This window comes from Sebastes fasciatus, chromosome 5 (genome assembly GCF_043250625.1).
Source record: "Sebastes fasciatus isolate fSebFas1 chromosome 5, fSebFas1.pri, whole genome shotgun sequence".
In the NCBI taxonomy this organism is placed as follows: domain Eukaryota; kingdom Metazoa; phylum Chordata; class Actinopteri; order Perciformes; family Sebastidae; genus Sebastes; species Sebastes fasciatus.
In genome coordinates this window covers 14959278-14981375 of record NC_133799.1, presented here as the reverse complement: position 1 = coordinate 14981375, position 22098 = coordinate 14959278, and the positions used below count along the sequence as shown (strand labels likewise).

At 40.1% G+C, this 22098-nt stretch overlaps 1 protein-coding gene across 4 annotated transcripts in view; it reads left to right on the top strand.

The window, feature by feature from the left end:
* The window catches only part of LOC141767692 (guanine nucleotide-binding protein subunit beta-4), a 30449-nt gene extending 9140 nt beyond the window's left edge, over window positions 1–21309 (top strand). For 2 of the 4 annotated variants that reach the window (XM_074635240.1, XM_074635239.1), the window contains 10 exons: window positions 6516–6718; window positions 7938–7976; window positions 8886–8992; window positions 9970–9984; window positions 11344–11407; window positions 12308–12470; window positions 14020–14086; window positions 14519–14720; window positions 15602–15818; window positions 16194–21309. In XM_074635240.1, coding sequence (XP_074491341.1) covers window positions 6662–6718; window positions 7938–7976; window positions 8886–8992; window positions 9970–9984; window positions 11344–11407; window positions 12308–12470; window positions 14020–14086; window positions 14519–14720; window positions 15602–15818; window positions 16194–16300 — 1038 coding nt within the window. In that variant the 5' untranslated portion in view covers window positions 6516–6661 and the 3' untranslated portion in view covers window positions 16301–21309. The remainder of the gene's footprint in view (window positions 1–6515; window positions 6719–7937; window positions 7977–8885; window positions 8993–9969; window positions 9985–11343; window positions 11408–12307; window positions 12471–14019; window positions 14087–14518; window positions 14721–15601; window positions 15819–16193) is intronic. The other 2 variants (XM_074635242.1, XM_074635241.1) reach the window with 1 other exon arrangement.
* Window positions 21310–22098: the final 789 nt, after the last annotated feature.

Here is a 22098-nt window from a genome sequence, read left to right as displayed (position 1 = left end):
ATTACTGATGTAAATTAGACTAATTAATAAATAAACATATGAAGTTCATCATGTATGTTATCAATCTGCATTTTTTTCTGTATCTGGTTAGCATATATACCTAGAGATTTCTAGTACTTTTGGCAAGGTGGATATAAATAAAGTGGGTATGATGGGCAAGCATGTAACTTATTCATTTAGAATAGTCAAATAAAGGTATGTCATTAAATTGTAAGGCTGGGTGGTATGGTTAAAATCAGTATTATTATAACAATATATGGAAAACGTATGCAAAGTCACATAAAATATTCAATTCAACGTTTAATGCAACTAGCTTTTGGCTCTCAACACATGTAAAACAAAACGGTGGATAGTATAGTGATTGACTAGAATATATCATGTTAAATATAAATAAAGTGGGTATGATGGGCAAGCATATCACTTACACTGTTCATTTAGAATAGTCAAATAAAGTTATGTCATTCAATTGTAGGGCTGCAACTAACGATTATTTTCACTGTCGATTAATCTGTCAATTATTTTCTCAATTAATCGATTAGTAGAGATTGAAGATGCTGTACATTAGGGCTGGGTGGTATGGTTGAAATCAGTATTATTATAACAATATATGGCAAACGTATGCAAAGTCACATAAAATATTCAACTCAACATTTAATGCAACTAGCTTTTGGCTCTCAACACATGTAAATCAAAACTTCAGTAATTCATTTTGTTTTTCAATTCAAAGATATTCAGTTTACTGTCATAGAGGAGTAAAGAAGCCAGAAAATATTCACATTTAAGAAGCTGGAATCAGAGAATTGCCTTTTTTTCCCTTAAAAAATCACTGAAATTCCCACTCGATTAATCGATTATCAAAATAGTTGGTGATTAATTTAATAGTAGACAACTAAATGATAAATTGTTGCAGCTCTAATCACGATACAATTCAAGTGAAAGTCCATCAATTATTATATTGATATATTGAATATTTTATCGCCCACCCCTATGAGCCCTACACAGTATTATTATTGAGATTTTCCAGATTACAATAAAATATTTCCAGTGTTGTCTTTTCCTGGCTGTAGGGCTTGAACTAACTATTGTTTTTCATTACCAGTTCATCTGATGTTTTTTTCCATTTAATTGACTACTTATTTAGTCTATAAAACGACAGAAAATAGTGAAATATGCCTGTCACAATTTCACAGAACACAAAGGGATGTCTTCAAATGGATTGTTTTCCCCATATATTCAACTGACAATGATGCAAGACTGAGACCTACAGTATGTGGTAACAGCAAAATAACAGGCAGCAGTTTTTATAATTGGACCCATTATCTATCAGCAGGAAATCTCAAACTTTCAGGAAAAAGGGTCATGGTTCAGTTCAGGTTATGGAAGTCACTTTGGGCCTGTTTGGACAGAAACAGTTTCCATCTAATTGTGTTGTTGTAGTTTTGATCAGGAATGATGTGTGACTACATCATGTGTAATTCTGTGACTGTCTGGTGTAGGTGGGGTGAAACCTGGGGATCAAACTAGGTCAAAAAATCATCACACATTCATCCACTGTGTTCCAAGTTTTTTCTCATAATTTACGACACATAAATTATATAACATGAACGCGAACCAGCTGATGAGAAGGAAGACCTCTCACCTTACTGGAATCTCACCAGGTATTTCCTCCATTCTGCAGATGTTTGGCATAGTCAGCGGGTTACCTGAACAAGTTTACACCTGGTGGAGCGGCTCTGCTGCATTCGGTTTTCACTTTCACACGCCGAGCCGTAATGAGTTTCCTGCCGATCCTGTACAGACACTCATGGCTCCTGAAATTGTCTCTCAGGTAGAAACTGTGAGGATGAAATCAGGCATAGGTGTAGGTTTCTTTTTTTTTGTAAGATGTTAAACAAATTTTAAACTTTATAATTTAATGAATACCAGAGCATATACTCCAGCGGTATATATCATAAATTAACAAAATACATAAAGGCATGGGACGATATGAAAATTTCATGTCCCAGTTATCATGGCCAAAATAATGTGATTCACAATATTATCCCGATAATAATTAAAATATGCTTAAAACTCTTAAAGTGGCACTAAAACACACTGGAATCAATTTATGTTTCATTTTGTTAAGAATATTTTTATTATATCACAGTTAGGACACATTTGTTTGAACATCCTTTTTAGTGAAAAACAATCAAACAATCTTAAAGTAATCATAAATCATAAGGTCTCCCTGCATAAATAACGTATACAAAAAATTAAAATAGCAACTATTGTGTTGAGTCTGTTCTTTCTTACATGATAATTCTTGTATTTTTAAAAACAATCTATTTTTCACTTCTATACCACGATAGCGAGCTAGACGGCTTAATCAAGTCACTTGTGAGGACATACACGATCCAGATAATGGAAATTCACCACAATCAACTTATTGTGATCCATGATAAAAATCCTATATCGTCACATCCCTATTGATGAGGTATAGAACCTAATTTTAGTTCAAGGAAATGAAAAAGGAAATAGCTATATACTTGAGCCTTTAGATCGTACATTTATTACAAAATGTACAGAAAGTGCATACATTTTGTAAATGTTTTGTTCATTAAAACGTGAAATTCAAATGCTTGAATATTGGACCGGATTTAATTTAGTTTATTTTTGGGTTTTTTCGGTCATTTATTCACAATACAACAATTTGACCACACAGTTATGAAAGTGGTTAAATAGTACAAAATCATTATATAAAAAAAATAAAAACAAATGTAATATTCTGACCGAAAAAAAAGGTGTAGGCTGAAGCCTGAGCTTATTGTGCCTAACCTTAATTCTTCACAAAGCATTACCCTAAATCTACCCAAAATAGCGGTGAAAACCAAACAAAAATATAATATAACAACATCATAAATCAGAAGCAAATAAACAAAACAAAAACGGGTCATAATTTTTTGTCCTTTCTCTTTGCTGGTCAAAAATAAAGTATAAATAATAAAGACACTGTTGTACTGTTGATTTTTAAATGATAAATATTAAAGTCTTGCTGTGAACACTGGTATTAAGTGCTCACAGGGGCTATTGTGCTATAATTTGATTAGAGCTGTCTGTTCTTAATGTTAATTCCTTAACTTCCTGACCATTTCATGTTGTCGGGCCCCTGTGGCTCTGGGTGCAGCTGCACCGCCTGCACCCCCTGCTGCTCTTTTCACCAGTATTTGTTCATGACTGATGCAGATGTGACTGGCTTTTTCTACTGTGTGTGACCCAGAAGGGGCAGAAGGTCTCATTGACAAATTTAAGTTAAATACAAAATATGCTGATGAGCTTTTACTGTCTGATGGTTGTATGTTTCCTACTGAACGTGAACTATCACTGAGCCAGCAGGGACACACTCTGAAGTGACAGTGTCTCCTGCAACAAATATATTGTGACCAGGCTTCATTATGGAAATCAGAGACTATACTGACTTGTGACTGTCAATGACCCTACTATGGAGAAGTTAAGGAGAGCTCTCGGTGTGTCTCTCTTTCTCCCTGAGTGGTATAATAATGAAAGTGAAAGGTTGCATGCCAGTGTGATAAACAATAGTTGTTACAGTCACTGTTAACATGGATTCAAACTCCGTTATGAAGATGTGCAACAGCAACTAATAACATATTGACAGCTGAACCAGATGCTTACATACAAAAACACATATAAACTATTCTCATATTATAAAGGAATTAATCCCCAGATTATTTCCTTCATTAGTTGTGTGATAAAGATATTCAGTTTACTATTAGAGAAGGTTAAGAACATTTGAAAAGCTGAGAAGTTTTGTCATTTTAGTCAAAGGACTTTTTTACGATTAATCAATTACCAAAATAGTTTTCAGATTAACTCGACTAATCGATCAATCAACTAATTACTCCAGTTTTACTAAGACAGATATTCGTAAAGACGTAGATATCAAATTATTGAATTGTAAAGTAATAAATCATACACCAAAAACTTGGTAAAATATCTTCAAAATGAACAGGAATTACAATTAAAGTGTAAACCTTTTAATGCAGCAACAAATTGGTCAAAACTTAAACAGGAATTAAAGTTCTAGTATATAATGTATTTAGTATACACATATACAGTACAATTGAATTGGTTGGCCCCATTGTCACTGATACTAGGCTTGCCGCGGTAGTCGGTGTTACCGGTGTTACACGGTGGTCAGGCATACACCAGTTGCATTACTTGCCCACCCCTCTCACCGTCGTTTTGCTTTTTTATAGAAATATAAACCCATTTAGTTAATTTTGACATATCAGCGGCGTGTTCTCAATACAAAGTCGGACGTTGGACTCTACAAAGTGAAAGTGTTTGCTCCATACGGAGTCTTAGCACAGAGTAGCAGGAGTCAGATTTCACACACGGCAATCGCCGTGAGGAGGACGGAGTATCCGGTATTGGTGCATCCCTAATTTCTGGCTAACTAGTGACTGAGATTCATAGAAGAGAATTATGTATCCGGACAGCCTTATGGATGTGATGCAAAGACGCAAAGTGTGTGTGTGCCGGTATCCAGATTTCCGCCTTTGTGCATCTTTGTCTCAAACTTACACAGTTTTATGCAGATGGCAGCTGTGGTGGGAGCTCCAGCATGACGCTGAACATGTTGGTTGGTTGGTGTCAGAAGGGCTGTAGCAGTTATAGCCTCCCATGGCCAGTCTCAGAGACCCAACTGCGGTGGTGCCAAGCAGCACTATCTACTGTAGCTGGCAGCCTCCTACTAAACAATAGGCAGCTCCAGCACACAGCTCTGCCTTTGTCGCCCCTGATCCTGTGCCATGCTCTGGGCCTGCGTCGGCCCGGCTGGTTGGCTGCATGACCCGAGTCACACAACTGGAGAAAAGACACACTGCTCACTGAGTTTTACGATTATTAATTGTTAAAGGTAAACTTTATCTTGTCCTTTTTGTAGGGAACATTTATCCGTATAACAGCTTGATATGTGGTTAGTTTCTACAGCAGTAATGAGTGGCCTGTTTTGGTTTTCTAAATGATTTATTATCCATATGTGAACAAGACAATTTAAAAGGCACTCAAAATCAGTTTTATCCAAACTGATGAGAAAGCACCCCCGATACATGGCGTTTTTCAGCATCATCTTCCATCATACCTGCGTAATGTTCCACCTCATCTCTTTCGCGTGCTCCATCGCCTTTGACGACACAAGCCTCAGGCTGAAAACATTGATTGAAAATATTTAGCCAAGTGTAGAAGGTCATATGTAGTGTTTTTGGTAGTCCACAAAGCGCTCTGTGTGACGTGGCAGATTTCAGAGGCGTACAGTGGATATAATGGATCCATGGCAGTCATAGAGCAGCACCACATCACAGGCGAGCTGACGCTGAGAGCCTCTCTTCAGGGGGGTTGCGTCAGCCGGAGGAGAGAGTGACGTCACTCCCGGGCAGCTGAAAGCATTGCAACGCTCGCTGCCCCCGATGCCTCGTTACTGTCAAAGACCTCCTTGGCTGAGGCAAGAGTCCTCGATGAGCGGTCCAAAGCATCCTCTCTTTGTGTTTGCAGAGCAGAGGCACAATGGCCAAAAGCAAGTGAACGGAGAATCTAAAAGAGTAGCTTTCACACATTCACAGTATCTTAAAAGACAGCGTGGAGAGCAAATCATTGTTTTAGTTACTTATTTGTAAAATGCTGGGTTTTTCTTTTGTGGTGAATATAGTAACTGGGCCTCGATGGTTTTAAAGCCTCTGCAAAAATGAAGATAAAGCACAAACAACCTCCTCTTAACATTAACATGATTTCCTGTGGAGAGGAAGGGCTGGACTCGGTGTAATTGTTGAATTATAGAAAATGGAACTGAAAATTTAATCTCGGAGGGTTAGACTTCTGGACAGCAGACTGTAAAAAGACAGCCTGGAAAATGAGGAGAGGGGGTTGGGAGGGGTGGTGGGGGGGTGCGGTCCAAACATTTCTGAGGAGTGTCTAAGTGCTTTGTGACCCACATTCAGGCTCCCCAAGGTAAAGGAAGTGGCAACTCGCACACGCATACACACACACATGTGTGCCCGTTTAAACAGATCTGACATACCTAACATGGACTCACATTTAAATAAATGCTCACATAATGTACACACACCCACAGATGAATATATTGCACATCTCTTTCTCATTTGGACATATTGTCTAATAAACCATCCAGATCTGCCCGCACACACACACACACACATACACGTACACGTTCGAGGCTGTTTGGGGCGGGCCGAGCAAACAGCGCAATGCAACAACACAAAAGGCTGATTGAGTCAGGAAAGGTCAGAGCCGGGCTCAGATGGCCTTTTGAACCAGACTGGGGGTGTTTGAAGAGCTAGGCCACCCTCCAGGCCCCCACCCTGCCCCACCCTCTGCAGCACCCTCCTTTTGCTCTGAACCCGTACAGGATACCTATGTTTGTCTGATGGAAGTCTTCCCATCATTCACTCTGCGGCGTCTGCCTGTTGAACTCATAGTATTTCTGTCTCTCTGTCTTGCAGGTGTCAGCTGGTGAAGCGCCTGTGCGAGTGTGTGTGGGTGTGTGTGAGTGAGTGAGTGTGTGTGTGTGCGTGCAGGCACGTGTGTGTTTTCCCAGCCCGGTCGGTATTTGGAGCGGAGTGTGGCCTGAACACATCACAGAGGGACAATGAGCGAGCTGGAACAGTTGCGGCAGGAAGCCGAGCAACTACGCAATCAGATCCGGGTACGGCAACGTTTTTTATGTGTCACGTGTTTGTTTATGTTGACGTGCGTGTGTTGTACTCGTGTTTGTACATCGCATGTGTGCCACTGTCTGTTCACTGCAAGCTGTGACTCACACAGAGTTTCAGAAGAGACAGTGACGCACACTCGACATATAACTTGTCAATCAGCCTCCTCCATTCTCGTGCAGGAATTGAATTGTGGGAACGGATCTATAAATGTCAGTTGCTGCTTTGTGATTATTCTGTGAGGTATTCACTTTCTATGATTTAGCAATAATTTAGGTGATTTTCTATTTAATTTATAAGGGACATGTAATGTTTTATACTTCTGGTGAATATAATCCAATCAATCTTATTTCCATATATGTATTTTATACATACAGTTCCCTTTGTTAACACCTTATTTTGAAAACCAGATGTAGTCACTCGTGTATACTTCCGCTACCTTCGCTAAGTCCGTTCATTGGCTCTTACCTTCAGCTCTCTCTTTATACATCCATGGTCAGCTCCATCGGGGCCGTTTGAATGCATTTAACATACATGTCAATATATATAGGTGCTCTACAGTTGTAGCGTCGGCCGATTTGACCACGGAGATGAGAGTCACGGCTGGCTTGACCACACGTTACCGCAATACAATAATGTTTCCTGTCCATGACACAGCTTTAGGCGTGATGTCTAGCTCTGCCTGTCCTGGCAATGTGTGAAACCCAAAGTGTTTCCATACTTTAATGTGTAGCGTTTGGATTTAAAATGTGAGGGTGCAGGTTGTATCCACGCCAACCCTCTGCCGTTTTCTGCTCTGTTGTTTCTGCTTGCTATGTCCGGCCGGCTACTGTTTGTTTTGATACGGAACGGATATGACGTCACGTTACTCAGACTACAACAATAAAAGCCTTAACTTCCTTCTACCTCCGCATAGACTCAAATGAAGCAAATATCTCGATTCTGGAATTGAAAAATTGATTTCAAAATCGTAAGAAAAAAACATAATAATCACGATACGTAGGTAAATCAATTTTTTTCCCCGGCTACTTATGGCACATGTTTAAACAGTGATTTAGACATAGTTTTTGCCATTTAAGGTTATCTTTTTTTTCATTATTTGTGTGTGTTTGTCTGTGCATGATTCAATGATTTATGTTTAGCTGTGCAGTGACAGAATAAGATGAAATTAGTCACTGGTCATCATGATCATTAGTTTTTGTTGTGTTGCAGGATGCCAGGAAAGCCTGCAGTGACTCCACTCTGTCACAGGTAAGACTTCCTCTCCACATATGGAATATTGTGTGAACAATTAGCAGTGCATTTTCCTGTGCAGTTGAACAAAATTACTTAATTTTAAAATTACAATCTACTTAATTTAATTATAATTAAGGAGGGAGTGTTCAAGACATTAAATGTTACTCCAAATGGCCCAAACCATGACAAATATGAAATAGGGCTGGGCAATATGACAATGTATATTGGCAAAACAATATAAAAATGTCTATCATATATATTTTTCTATATTGTTTTTATTGCGATATAGGTTTCATTTGTCAAGTATTTAATTCACACAGGAGTATACGAAAATAGGCTTTACCATGTCATATAGACTATTTATAAATACCAGAAACCATGCTATATTGTGATATACATCGCTATTGAGATATGAAATTACCTATATCTTGATAGAAGATTTTGGCCATATCACCCAGCCCGATGACATACATCTGTATAACAAACTGCGGTTGCAAAGTTTCACAAGGCAAAGCCAAAGTGGGTGAGCAGACTAGATGCATTACGATATGACCCATTAACTTGTAATATAATCGGTTCAATTCTGTAGTAGTTTTAACCACATGTGGACAGCACTGAAACTAGAACTAGAACAAAAATCGACTGACTACCTTCAGTATAAGTCAGTGGCTAATCAATGTACAAGTGTATAAATAGACATTAGAAATTTCTCAGTCTGTCAGTATTTACACACACGTTGTCACTGAATCCATATAAATACTGCACAGACATTATACACCAATATGCGCTATTCTTCGTCATTGTCCATTGTTGAGTGACTTTTTTTGCTGCCTCAGCTAGAGTCCACTGTCCAGTGCGGTGTGTGTGAGTGTGTGTGTGGGCGGGCCTCGAGTGACACTGCTGACACTTCCTGTGTTTTGGCAGATCACAGCTGGTCTGGACTCAGTGGGCCGGATACAGATGCGGACGCGACGCACTCTCAGGGGCCACCTGGCCAAGATCTATGCAATGCACTGGGGGAGCGACTCCAGGTAGTGAAGTTATTCCACAGACAACACAATTATTAGCTAACAGCAGGAAAAGGAAATTAACCTTATTATACCCCTGGGTTCTTATGTATTCTTGGTTTGATTTATGTTTTTATTGTGTTCTTTTTTGGTGTGGCATTTCTGTAAATAACAGATAATCTATACTTTAAAGTAACATTGTACTTTTCCCCCCATTTCTGGGAAGTTTTGGGAGGCCTTACAGAACAGAATGATGCAGTTTCCTCAGTCCATCATCAACTTCTTTTAAATGTTGTTCAGCATAATATATCATTTCTGATGCTGTTGTTGGTGTAGGTTTGTTTTTTTCTCATGAATTACCTAGGGTGGTCCACAGTGGACAATGCTAACAGCTTAAAAAGCACAAAGGGATGCTAATAATAATCACCACAGTTTAGCCCATTTTCTTTTCTAATTTGATCAGAATAGTACGAACTTGGAAGGTCATTTCTCCCCTGAGCCAGAGTTAATTTCTGTCGCTGCTAAGAGCCTGTTGAGTTTCTAGACTGCCAATGACTGTTAACACCACAGCTATAAATGTCAAGATCTACAGTTTACCAGAGAGGGGGCAATAAAGTTCCACCACGGACTGACAGCCTGCAGGTTTCCGTTCCAGGAAAACATGGACACACTTTCAGCCACAGTGCAGGAATTTTAAAGTTAAAATCAACAGTCTGGCATTGGCTTAATCTCTATCATGGAAAATTGACCTAACTTCTCTTACATTAGTATTTATTCCTAAATTATACCACCAACATGGCTGTCGATATCTAGACTATGCAGTTGTAGCATAACTTCAGTTATGGCAGCATATCAGACACAATTACAATTACCTAAAAATGCAGGAGTTCTCAGCTGCTAATGACTGGTATTATTTTTATTATTACTGTGATTAATATGTCTGTGTCACTCTTTATCTTTCTCTCTGTCCATCTGTCTCCCAATGCAATGCACTGGGGCAGTGACGGCAGTCCCAGGTGTGGGGCTATACTACTACCAGTACCACTACTACTATTACTACTACCACTACTACTACTATTCTACTAATATGACTAATACCACCATAATTGACTGTCACTACTGCCACCTCCACTACTACTGTACATCTGTCTAAGTGCTAGCACTGTTTTACGCCCTCACTATGAGCACAGTAATGATGTTAGCTGGGCACAGAGACAGGCAGCCACCACAGCTTATTTAATATTTCCTTAAAGATGCAGTTCGTAAGATCTAAAAATCATTTTTTTTTCTCCATGTTATGATGATTCACAATCAACCAGTGAGTCCAGATTGGAATGCAACCGTTGAGTTGTCACTAAATTTAAAACTTACGAACTGCCTTTTTAACCTTTTTTTTTTTCAATTATGAGCACTTAGAATCTTATTTTCCCAGTAGTATGCAAGTAGTATGTAGTATGCATGCAGTGCACTGGTCTTTATCCATAGGAAATGAACTGGAAGAGGGTGTAGACAAAAAGGAGTTCTGTTTTTCTGGTAAAAGTTTGTAGATTTTGAGAAATCTGTTTTGTTTAAGCAAATTAGTTTTCTCTTTTTTTTCAATAGTAAAACCTACTCGGATTACCTGCAGCTGATGATGCTGTTCAAACGTGATTATTCTGTTGTGTGTGTGTGTGTGTGTGTGTGTGTGTGTGTGTGTGTGCGCGCGCGCCGAGCACCCTCTGGGTGACCCTGCAGGAGGCCAGTGTTTATTTTGTATACAGCCGCTGACATTTGAGCGTGATAGCTCTCCTCTTGATTGTAGCGTAGCACCGTCAAACCACTTCCTGTCCCTGGAGAGACGGAAACACCCAGTCAGGAAGGGAGGGAGGGGTTCCAGCTGTTTCTGCATCTGCACCACCTATAACTCTAACTCTATACTGACTGTTTCTACTTCTTCATCATCTTCTCTGCATTTCCTTTTTTGCTGTCCCTTCTTGCTGCCCCACCCCATCTCCTTTCTAGTGCTTTCCTCCCAACCCATCAGGCTCCCACCTCCCACTCAACAGTAGGACTTTTACATAACTGGGGTAATGAATATTACATGGAGTGGGACATTAAAAGTGGCTTCCTTGGATGAGGAGACTTGCACCGGGAGGGGGAGGAAGAGGGAAGATGGAGGGAAATGGGGAACGGGAGAGAAGAGTAGGGAGCTCACGCTGAATGCTTTTTGACAGAGCACCTTATACTCATTCAGACAGTATAGCACCGTTTTTTGTTAGGTGGCTGCTGGCTCTCATTGCTTTTTATGATCCAGGTGCATGTACCTTTTTAGATTATGTGTTTGTTTTTCAACACATGAGCCACATGTCATGCTGCTGTTCTTAACTTGTTTCCAGGTTACTTGTCAGTGCCTCGCAAGATGGAAAACTAATCATCTGGGACAGCTACACAACAAATAAGGTGAGATTATTGATCATCAATGATAAGACGTATATAATATGTACAAGAACAGTAATAGTACATTTAAAAGTTTTCGGCCATCTGCAATGTGCTGCTCCTGTCAGACTTTACTGACTCTCCTCTTGAAGAGATGGTTCAAAAGGCTGATCAGCTATCCAAATGTTCCTTTTAGGGCGCTTTCACAAGTCAAAATTTAGTCAGTTTTAATTGAATTCTGGTGCGGTTTGGACAGTTATGAACACAGTAATCATACTGTGGTGTGGACCAAAACAACCAGTCTGAGACTCTGTAAATATGTTGGGAACTGCGACAAGCCAACATCCAAATGACCGCTATGTGGTTGACTGGAGGTTCTTTAAATATTTATAAAATGAATCTGGCTGATAAAATAGTTAAAGTGACCTCTGTATTTTGAGAAAAATCTGGTTATTTAATGCACAGTTCCCAAAACATCAAGAATATCACTCTCTTTTCTAATTGGAAACCAAAAAATGGAGCAAAATATGTGGCCATTGATAGCATAAACTATTACGTTATATTTTTTATTCAGCAACTATACCATCTGAACCTCTGATACCTAAACTGTATGGAGATACTGCTCATACTGATGTTTTGACATCCAAAGCGGAGAAACAAACCACCCGAGACTGTCTTGTGCTGTCCTCTTGGACTAAATATTAAGTTGCGTTGTCTTCATCTGTATCATGATGTAATTATTTTACCACGTTGGTTATTGACATCAACAGACACATTTCTGTGAAGTACAGAGGTGAACTGGCAGAATCAATTAGGTCAGCTGATGACTTTAAAGTATCACACAGCATTTTGTATTGAAACACTTTAATTGACCTTAAAGCTCAACTTTCATAAAGAAATGACTCTGACTCTTCTCGTCCTCAGATGCATGCTATCCCGCTGCGTTCTTCCTGGGTGATGACGTGCGCCTACGCCCCCTCCGGGAACTATGTGGCCTGCGGAGGCCTGGACAACATCTGCTCCATATACAGCCTGAAGACCCGCGAGGGCAACGTGCGCGTCACCCGAGAGCTACCCGGACACACAGGTAGGCGCAGCGTCAGCCAAGAAATAATACCAATAAAATTAGCCTATCGTTGGCTGTGCTCAACTGAACCAGTAACCCTGAGCATATTTCTTGTTATTTCCATACTAAATTACTTTGACAGTTACTTTTTTTTATCAGATATTATGTACAGTATAGACTGGCTGGCTGATTCAATGAGTCAAACAATGGAAAGCTACACAAGCTATTATTTTCCACTGGATCTCATATGTTTTCACCGGCTTATTTACAGTATGTTTCCTGTCGAAAACATTTTCTTGAAGTGTTAATTTTACTTATCGAGTTCAGTGTTTGGGTTTTGTCTTTCCCTGCAGTGTATTCAGGACATGTAAGCATGAAATATGGAAAAAAAAGTACATTTCACTACAAATATAGAGTAGAACTTTGCTTGCAGTACATTTAATTAGTCTCACTTGTTAGCCTAGGGAGAGAGGGAGTACTATTTTATAACGGTCAGAAATTGCCTTCACAATAGTTTCCCTAATATACTAGTGCAACTTTAGAGCCTGCACATCTCTGATGGTGGAGGGACATGAGTGTTTTCTACCACAGGGCTACAGTGGGGGATAGAAGTGGGCAAAAAAGCATAGTATTGCGATATTTTGCGTGGCAATATTGTATCGATACACGGACGTCAAGTATCAATCTTTTATTATATAAACTATTAACCTCTTATCAATCTGATGGACGCTATTCTGTCTTTCAGAGGTTGTAGCAGGCTCAGTTTTAAAGTTACAGTGAAAATACTGATATCATATGAAACTAGAAAACCTAAGGAATCGATTTGACCATGTCATGTTAGCTTGTTGAAAAGAAGGCTTAATAAAGCTCCAAAGTTGCGCTAAATTTTGGTGAGGAAAAACTAGAATGTCCATTTTCAAGTCCCTTGACCTCTGACCTCAAGATATGTGAATGTAAACTCTGAGATGAACAGTGTAAAAGTATATGTATGTATCTTATTACATTAAAAAAAATGTCGACAAACTGCATAATTTGCATTTGAAAAAAGGTAATAAATCGCAATATTTCTTACCGCAATATTGCAAAACGTTTAAAACCGCAATAAGATCGTATCGTGACTTAAGTATCATGATAATATCGCAATGTGGGGCCTCTGGTGATTCCCACCCCTGGTACTGGATGAACATGCCCATTTCTCAAATCGTTTTTATTTCAAATCGCAGGAGGTGGATTTAAGGGTGGGCTCAGCTACCTGGGCACAACCTAAGTGAGTGGGACTGCTCATAAGGGCCATAGGTGCCACAGATATCACTCCTGGTTAAAACTTACATAAGGCAACATTGTGAAGAAGGATTAGCGTGGCAGTAAAAAATCAGTCGTGGTAAAGAGTAAAGTGCCTTGCCTTTAACGTTTTTATGACTGTTTTAATTATGTCTTAATGTTTGTGTAAAGCACTTTGAATTGCCCTGTTGCTGAAATGTGCTATACAAATAAAGCTGCCTTGCCTTGCCCAGGGGGTACTGACAAGGCAGGGCTCCTTATCTGATGTTGAACCTCTGTTTACCTCCAGGTTACTTGTCCTGCTGTCGTTTCTTGGATGACAACCAGATACTGACCAGCTCCGGAGACACCACCTGGTGAGCAACGACCCTCTGTTCCCACCTGCACAGCTTAAATCATTTAAAGCACTTTACATGCTAGAAATATTCTCGTTTCAATGCTACACAGTAGACTGAAGATGCTCCACCACATTATATAAAAATGTCAAGAGTTTCTCTCCAATATCCATCTCACTATCTTACCCTCATGTTGCTGCTGTGGATTCCCTTTCTGTGCTCGGTTCTCTATAGCTCTATCACGTGAGAGTAGATACCAAAGGCAGACTCATTGTCAGTCATACAGGGTCATAATTCTACGCAGGTTTATAAAATTCTGTTAATATGGGCGATAGTATGTGTTAGATAATATATTATTGAGTATTGCTTTAAGTGTGTTAATACTGGCAGTTTATGTAAAAGCATTTATTGTCTCAGGGGACACTCACCTAACCACTTCCTCCTTTCTTACAGTGCATTGTGGGACATAGAGACTGGCCAGCAGGCCACCAACTTCACTGGCCACACAGGGGATGTGATGAGTTTGTCTCTAAGCCCGGACTACAAGACCTTTGTGTCGGGAGCCTGTGACGCCACCTCCAAGCTGTGGGACATCCGTGACGGCATGTGCAGGCAGTCCTTCACCGGCCACGTGTCCGACATCAACGCCGTCACCGTGAGTACCGAAACTTCAGTCACGCACTCACACTGCAGGTGTAAAGGGTTAATGGATCGAGGACTGCTGATTGATTATGATTCGATATCGCTTGATTCTTGAAAATTACAAATTTAACAGTGTGTCTTTTTAAAAGTCTCATATTTCTGAGCTTCTCTGTCTCTGAGTTCTCATTAATATTTTTGTAATAATTTTGAGCTTTTCCGAGTAGCAGAATTCTCTTTAATCTGTTTTGCTATAGGGTGCTAACCACCAGGACATCTTTCATACTTCGATTACCAGAAATATAAACAGCATTATTCCTTCGCCCAGGGGAGTGTTCGTATCCCGTGTGAAACAAGAAGTCAACGTTGATTTATGTGTCACACAACCAGTTAGTTTAACCCAGACCACGATCTTTTCCTAAATCTAACTGTGTAGTTTGCATAAACCTAAAAAAAGTTGTTTTCTGTGAAGACGGACGTTTTTTAAAAAGACTGCGTGCATGTAACGAGCAGATCACGTGTTGCTGGACATTCGTAGGAAAACGCACGAAAAATGAGGAATAACGTTTCGTAAGATATACAAACTGTTGTATGAGTATTTGTTTAAAACAGTGGATGTGTGACAGCATTAATATATTTCATTAGTCCATATATTGGTCATCATCGTCTTAACTCTACTGAAATTACAGAATTATTCATGTCAACAAGCTCCTTTAAAGCAGGTCAGCTGTATGCTCTTATAATGGCCTTGGATGATCTGTAAGACTCTTGGAAAAACAAGGGCCTGTTTTAAAGAAAACCACTCCCCAGTTGTGCCTCAAAAACATAATATACTGTATATGATTTAACAACACTGTCCTGACTTCTGCTTGATTTTGATTTATTTTTTCCATGCAGTTTTTCCCCAATGGGAATGCCTTTGGCACCGGCTCAGATGATGCCACCTGCAGGCTGTTTGATCTGCGTGCCGACCAGGAGCTGATGATGTACAGCCATGACAACATCATCTGCGGCATCACCTCCGTGTCTTTCTCCAAGAGTGGCCGCCTGCTCCTGGCCGGCTACGATGACTTCAACTGCAACGTCTGGGACACTCTGAAAGGCGAACGTGCAGGTAAATGACATCTTTTTTTTCATCTTCATTTTATTTTTTTTGTTTGTTGTTGTTGTTGTTTTCTTGTTCAGTGATGAGCAAAAGCTGCAATTTGTTACATTTTAGAAACTGGAACTGGAATTTTTGGCATTTATGTTTGGAAAAAATAACAGTTGCCAGTTATTTTTCTGTAAATTGAACAATTGACCAATGGATTCCGCTCTAATATCAAGCATAAGTAGAACAGACAAATGAGTAGCAAGTTGAAATTAAATATAAAGGCCTGTAGCGTGAACACTGACTGTGTAATTGCTTACGTTGCAAAGCTGAATACTTTGCAGTGATCTCTGAGTAATTAATGACTTTGTGTTCTGGTTTATTTTCTTTGACCTCCAGGTGTGCTAGCGGGCCACGACAACAGAGTGAGCTGCTTAGGGGTGACAGAAGACGGCATGGCTGTGGCCACCGGCTCCTGGGACAGTTTCCTCCGGATCTGGAACTAAACAAACCTCTTCCCTGTTGTACTCAATCACTGCCCGCCACCTTCCTCCTCCCCGCAACCCCACCCCACACACCCCAACTCATCTGCTGGGCTGGACCTGAGGGTTGCGCACTATGTCGGCCGAAATCCTCTCAACTCACCCCTGGTTCTCCTCTCTGCTGGCGACCTGCCCACCTGTGAGAAAGTACCAACTCTTTCTACCTTTCAAAGTGACTTTTTTTTTTCACCCAGCTATTACACAGAAACAAAAGTAAGAACCTTTCAGTAGAGTTGTCCAATCAAAAATTTAATAAAAGAGCGTTATGAAAAACTGAAGGAAAAAAATAGATTTCGCCCTCATACCAATTCTCCTGTAGAGGGCGATAAAGAGCATCTGTCACCGTGACTAACAACAAACAAGATGAGCGTCGGTGTGTAATATGTAAATGTATATAAAAAGACAGTATATATGTATAGCATTATGTGTGTATATATGCATCATATATGCATATATAATGTGTATGTATATATTTTTGTAGTTTATTTCCCACCCTTGAGTTTTGTTTTTTTAATGATTTTGGGGGGGTTTATGTTTTATTTTAAATGTACATATTCACATTACTACACAACATAATGCCAGAAACACTTATTTTATCCTGTGTGAGTACCAGATTGGAAAGTTCAGACACATCAACGTATCATAATTTAACCTAAAACTTTTCATTTTGTAATATTTCTGGTACTTGCTGGTTTAGTCGAGCCCACTCGTCCAACAACAAAAGAGAATTTAGCAAGTAAACAATTTGCAAAAATATAATTTGGCCCAGCTAAACTCACTCTCCTCATTTGTATGTGTGTGTATTATTGCTACAAAATCATGTGAATGATGGCATTTTTTTATTTTTTTTTAACAACACGACCCCTGGCATTCCTCACAACCCTTCTTTTCATTTGGAAGGAAACCACCACACTGTTGTGATAATGATTTAGAGAGAGCGCTTCAAAACCAACAAGCGATGTTTTTAGTGTGGATTCAGCTTACGCTCCAAAGTAGAAACTGATGAATTTTAGGCTAAGATAGAAAACTTTATTTAACTGGAGGCGCTGCCTCGGCCTCTACTCACATGGACTGTGGTTTCAGATCATCGGATGCTGAATATCTGACGATCGCATCCATTCCATGCAAATCAACATCTGTGCGATAAGATTGATAACCCAATAATAGTCCGAAATAGAGGTTTTGCATCATGACTCCTGTCAGCTGTGGCTTATAGAAGCATCTCAAGTTGCCCGTACAATTGACACTGATGGAGAGAACGGCATCGCAAAGAGAAACACGTTCTCCCTGAGCAGAAGCCGTTTTCTAACTGTGAGCCTGTAACGGTGCTGAGGCCTGTATGGACAAACGTTAGAGCGGTCAGTCGTTGCGTTTAAAGGACCATAAAGGACAGCAGCGGCCTCTGAGGACGAGAGAAAAGACGAAGAGAGAAAGATGTCCGTCGGAGCTCGCCATGTCATTTTTATCTTTTTTTTTCTCAAAGCGAAGGATCAACGAGTCCTTTTCGTCGCCAACAAGGTGTGAACCGAGCGCATGCATGGAACTGAAATCATGCTCACCGCTCCGAAATCACACCAGTGCCACCACAAGCCTGTAAAAAAAGAAAAAAAGAAGAAAAAAAAAGATTTTTTTTAAAGGGTTTAACACTTTTTTTCCTCACCAAAAACATGTTATGAACTGTTAAATATTGCTTGTGAAGAAAGTACACTTGGTAGACAGAAATGTACACTTAGTAGAGAGCTAGACACGCACTCACAAACTGTAGTACAAATGTAAACCATTGAGCACATGTGACTTATTTACCCATAGAAGTGCTATCTCTGATTTTGAGTATTTTCTCATCACACATCTTCCATTATTTTGGTTCCTCTAAAGGCTTAATTAAAAGAAAGAAATACACATAATGTACGTGAGTTGGACCTATCCATCAGCTGTCTCAGGTGCCTATCTCTGAATATAAACATTTGACCCACATGGGCTGGATAAAGGAGGGTTTGTGCTCCTGTGAGATGTGGCACTATTGTGTCTCCATTCTGCCTTACGATACCATTCATAATAGAAGGTAATGCTAGCATCGACTACAGTAATGTTTTCCTCTTACTATTCCTTTTTACACACTGATCAATAAGAGAGAGAGATTGCTAATTATTTTTCTTTTCCCAATAGAAGCACATTCTGATACGAGTGAACACTAAAAAGCATGCTTAAGGAAAACCACGGCGAACACATACAGCTCCATTCTGCTTCTTAAAGCATCACTTTTTTATACAATTCTGCTTTCTACTACTACCGTACAGTTTGTAGTATTTATTTAGGTTCAAATCAATGAAACCCCTCTTTCGCATACCGTGATTTCTAGTGACCTTTTCTTTTTTTTTTAAGTGTTTTAGCTGCTTCTACCTGGCTTTGCATTAATGAACCCATTTTGAGAGAATGTTAAAAATAACAGTTATAGTTTTTAGCCTGAGAATATCTTCGAGGTGTGTAGGATGTGATATGTATTTCATATCAGTGTTGAGGTGTGTGTGGGGGGAGGGAAGGGATGGGATGGGGGGGGGGGGGTTGATTTGCTGATGTATGTGGATAACATATAGATCTAAGTGTTACTTCCTCATTTGTGCCAATGTTATCCACAGACCCTGAGCTGTGAACTGAAAACTAGTCAATGTGACAAAAAAAAAAAAAACGTTTGCTCACTTTACTCAAGTGCCAGCCTTCTCCATATCCATTATTACTTCACGTCCGTATCTGATTTTATACCCAGTCTGTTGTCTGATCTGGACTGCTTAAGATGGGTCTTTGTATCCCAAAGTGTTATTAAGTTAACAGTGCTTATTAGAGTAAAGCGGACGTCAGGCCTTCGTGTGTCCCCAGATAAACATGACGAAATGTATTTAAAGCATTACATGGTTTGATTAGTTTGGGAAAGGTTCGCTCTGGCGGTTAGCTTAGAAAATCTACACTATCTCTTAACGTAGTTAAAGCCTCTGAACACCCACACAGGTGTTTTCAATTAATCTGGCTGATCAGACCTCTTCTCAGGACGGTGTGGGCTGTTTAGACTAACTGAGTGGCATCTTCCTGAGCCTCCTGTTGGCTTTGTTGAACCTGTGAGGGCGGGACAAATCACAACTTTATCATTCTTATTGGTAGGTGAAGATTCGTGACCTAATACATGCCCATCAATGCTTCAACCTGAGAAGAGGTCTAATCAGCCAGAATAACTGAAAACACCTCTGTGGGTGTTCAGAGGCTTTAAATACTAGGCTACAACCAGCAGCCTGTTAGCTTAGCTTAGCACAAAGACTGGAAACGGGAGAAAAACAGCTACCCCGGCTCTGTCTGAAGCTCTCTAGTTAACACGTTATGCCGAATTCACACCAGAGCAGCGGTGAGCTGCCATGCCATGCAATGTCAATGACGAGCTGCGGCCGTTTGATTCTGCGGCGAAGTGCGGCCAAACAAAAGTTGGGGAAAAGTTTCACTTTTAGCGCCGAAGTGCGGCCAGAGAGGACCCGCAGCCATGTAGTAGACAGATCCTGTGACTCCTGTGACATGCTGACCTATGTTACAAAGAATATCTTCCCATCTGAAACACATGAACACGCCAACCGGCTGCAGAAAAATTTAATTCTTGCGGTGAGTCGCACTTTGCCGCCGTTGCCTGGTGTGAATTCGGCGTTACATCTCATTTGTTAAACAAAAACCAGAGTGTTAAAAACGACAATTCGCCAGTCTATTTCTTGACGGGTAGCAGTGACATTATTGAATCTCCACTGGTTGCCTGGCAACTGGTCAGACACATACCCACCCACCATTTAATGGCAATGTCATTTTTACACTTCAGTTTTTGTACACATTAAATCAACGAGATATGTGTTAATTTGTGAGAGAGGCTGTCGGACGGAGCCAGGCTAGCCGTTTCCCTCCGCTTCCAGTCTTTATGCTAAGCTAAGCTAGCCGGCAGCTAGAAGTAGCCTTTTAAGTTATTTGCAAACGGACGGACATTCCCTCTCTCCTCCAGAAAGCGAATAAGCGTATTTCCCCAAAATATAAAACTATTACAATAAACCTTCCCCAGTTCTTTCATGACATTGTGTGAAATTGAAAAGGAAAAAAAAAGACACCATAGCCCTTAACAGCTGAAAAGGGGATTGTGTGTATTACTGATATTCGGCAGGCAACCATTCCCTCGCTCTGTGTGTAATTCAGCAGTATTAGCAGCTGGAACCTGGAATAGTAACACTTCTACGTGCCTGTGCAGTTCACTCATTAATCAAAAAGGTGCTTGACTTCATTTAATTTCACATTATTGTCGTATTTACCTGAAGTCTCAGTTTATTCTCTTAACTATACAACTGATATGGAGCTGTTGAATCAACCTCTTTGGTGTTACAAAATATCCACATTTGATGCATTTACGTCTGAAGCACCAAGATCTGTGACTTCTTTGGAGCATTGGAGTGGTATGTTTTTGGCAATCAATGTAAAGTTGCCATTAGTCACCCACAGTGCCAACATCTAACTTCAAAGAGCAGATGTGTAAGTGTCACTGCTGCACAAGTTCAGGCGGTATTTCGATGCATGACTCTTCAAATTTAATATCTGGATATGAGGAATTTTCTGATTCATAGACACCCCACCACGTGAATTGATTGTCACATGATCAACACCACAGCACCATCACAAAATAATGCACTGCCCTTTGACTCTACAACCTACTGTTCTGACATTTTTTGTTTTGATTTTATTTATTGTTTTATTGTTTTAAGCCAGTAAAGACCAGGGACTTGGTGCCATGATAATTCTCTTACAGTGCTATTGTGTGAAATTATAATCACTTGTTATGGAATAATTTTTATAGTCTTTTTCACACCAGACCTTTTTTTTGTATTTGTACAGTGGCTTGGTGATACTGATATGTTGCCATGAGTTATTGTAACCAATAAAAAGCTTCTAACCAAGAATACAAATCCTGACTGATTTCCTTTACAACATTTTAGACTGTAAACAAACAAAGAACTATGTGTAATATTTGCACTCATATACATTAGATTAAAGGTACTCAATAAAGAATTCAGAGCATTAATATAGCAGTAAAAAACTATTTGCCATGTAAAGATATAGAGGAGTAATGTCTACCTGAGCAGAGAATGAAGTCAGTCTCCCTCTGTGTGTGTTGTTACCTTGAGCTTCGTTTATGCCAGTCCAGCTACAAGTGCCAATGTGTGCAACTAGCTATTGCCGCCTCTATGCACAGCACTCATGGTTACCAATGATAACGCCATTGCGGAAGCGAAACGCCTTTTCTCATACCGGCTGTGCTGCAGCTGCACGAAATGTCCAGTCTGCTCTGACCGGGTCAGCTGGTCCACTCTGTTGTGATTGGTCAACCAAAACAAACTCTTTGGATTCCGTTCCAGCTCCGCTCTAACTAGCTTTGTTTGAGGGCGTGCCAAACTAGCTGTTATGCAAACGTGATACTTGGTGACATCACCACGTTACGGAAGATAAGGCGAGACTTCAAGCGAGGCGTTTCAGGCATTTCAGGAGCAGTGTTTCTGTGGGGGAGAGTAACTCCCTTTGGCCTGGACTTTGGGCTTTGTAACTTTGCAGGCCTTTTACATGCACAAAAAACTATATAACACACTAAAGGAAAGAGAAAAAGCACAAAAGGATAATAGGTCCCCTTTAAACAAATGCCACACTGCCTGCAGAGGATGCAAGTGCTAGAATTGCAGCACGTGTTACTTTCTTTGCCT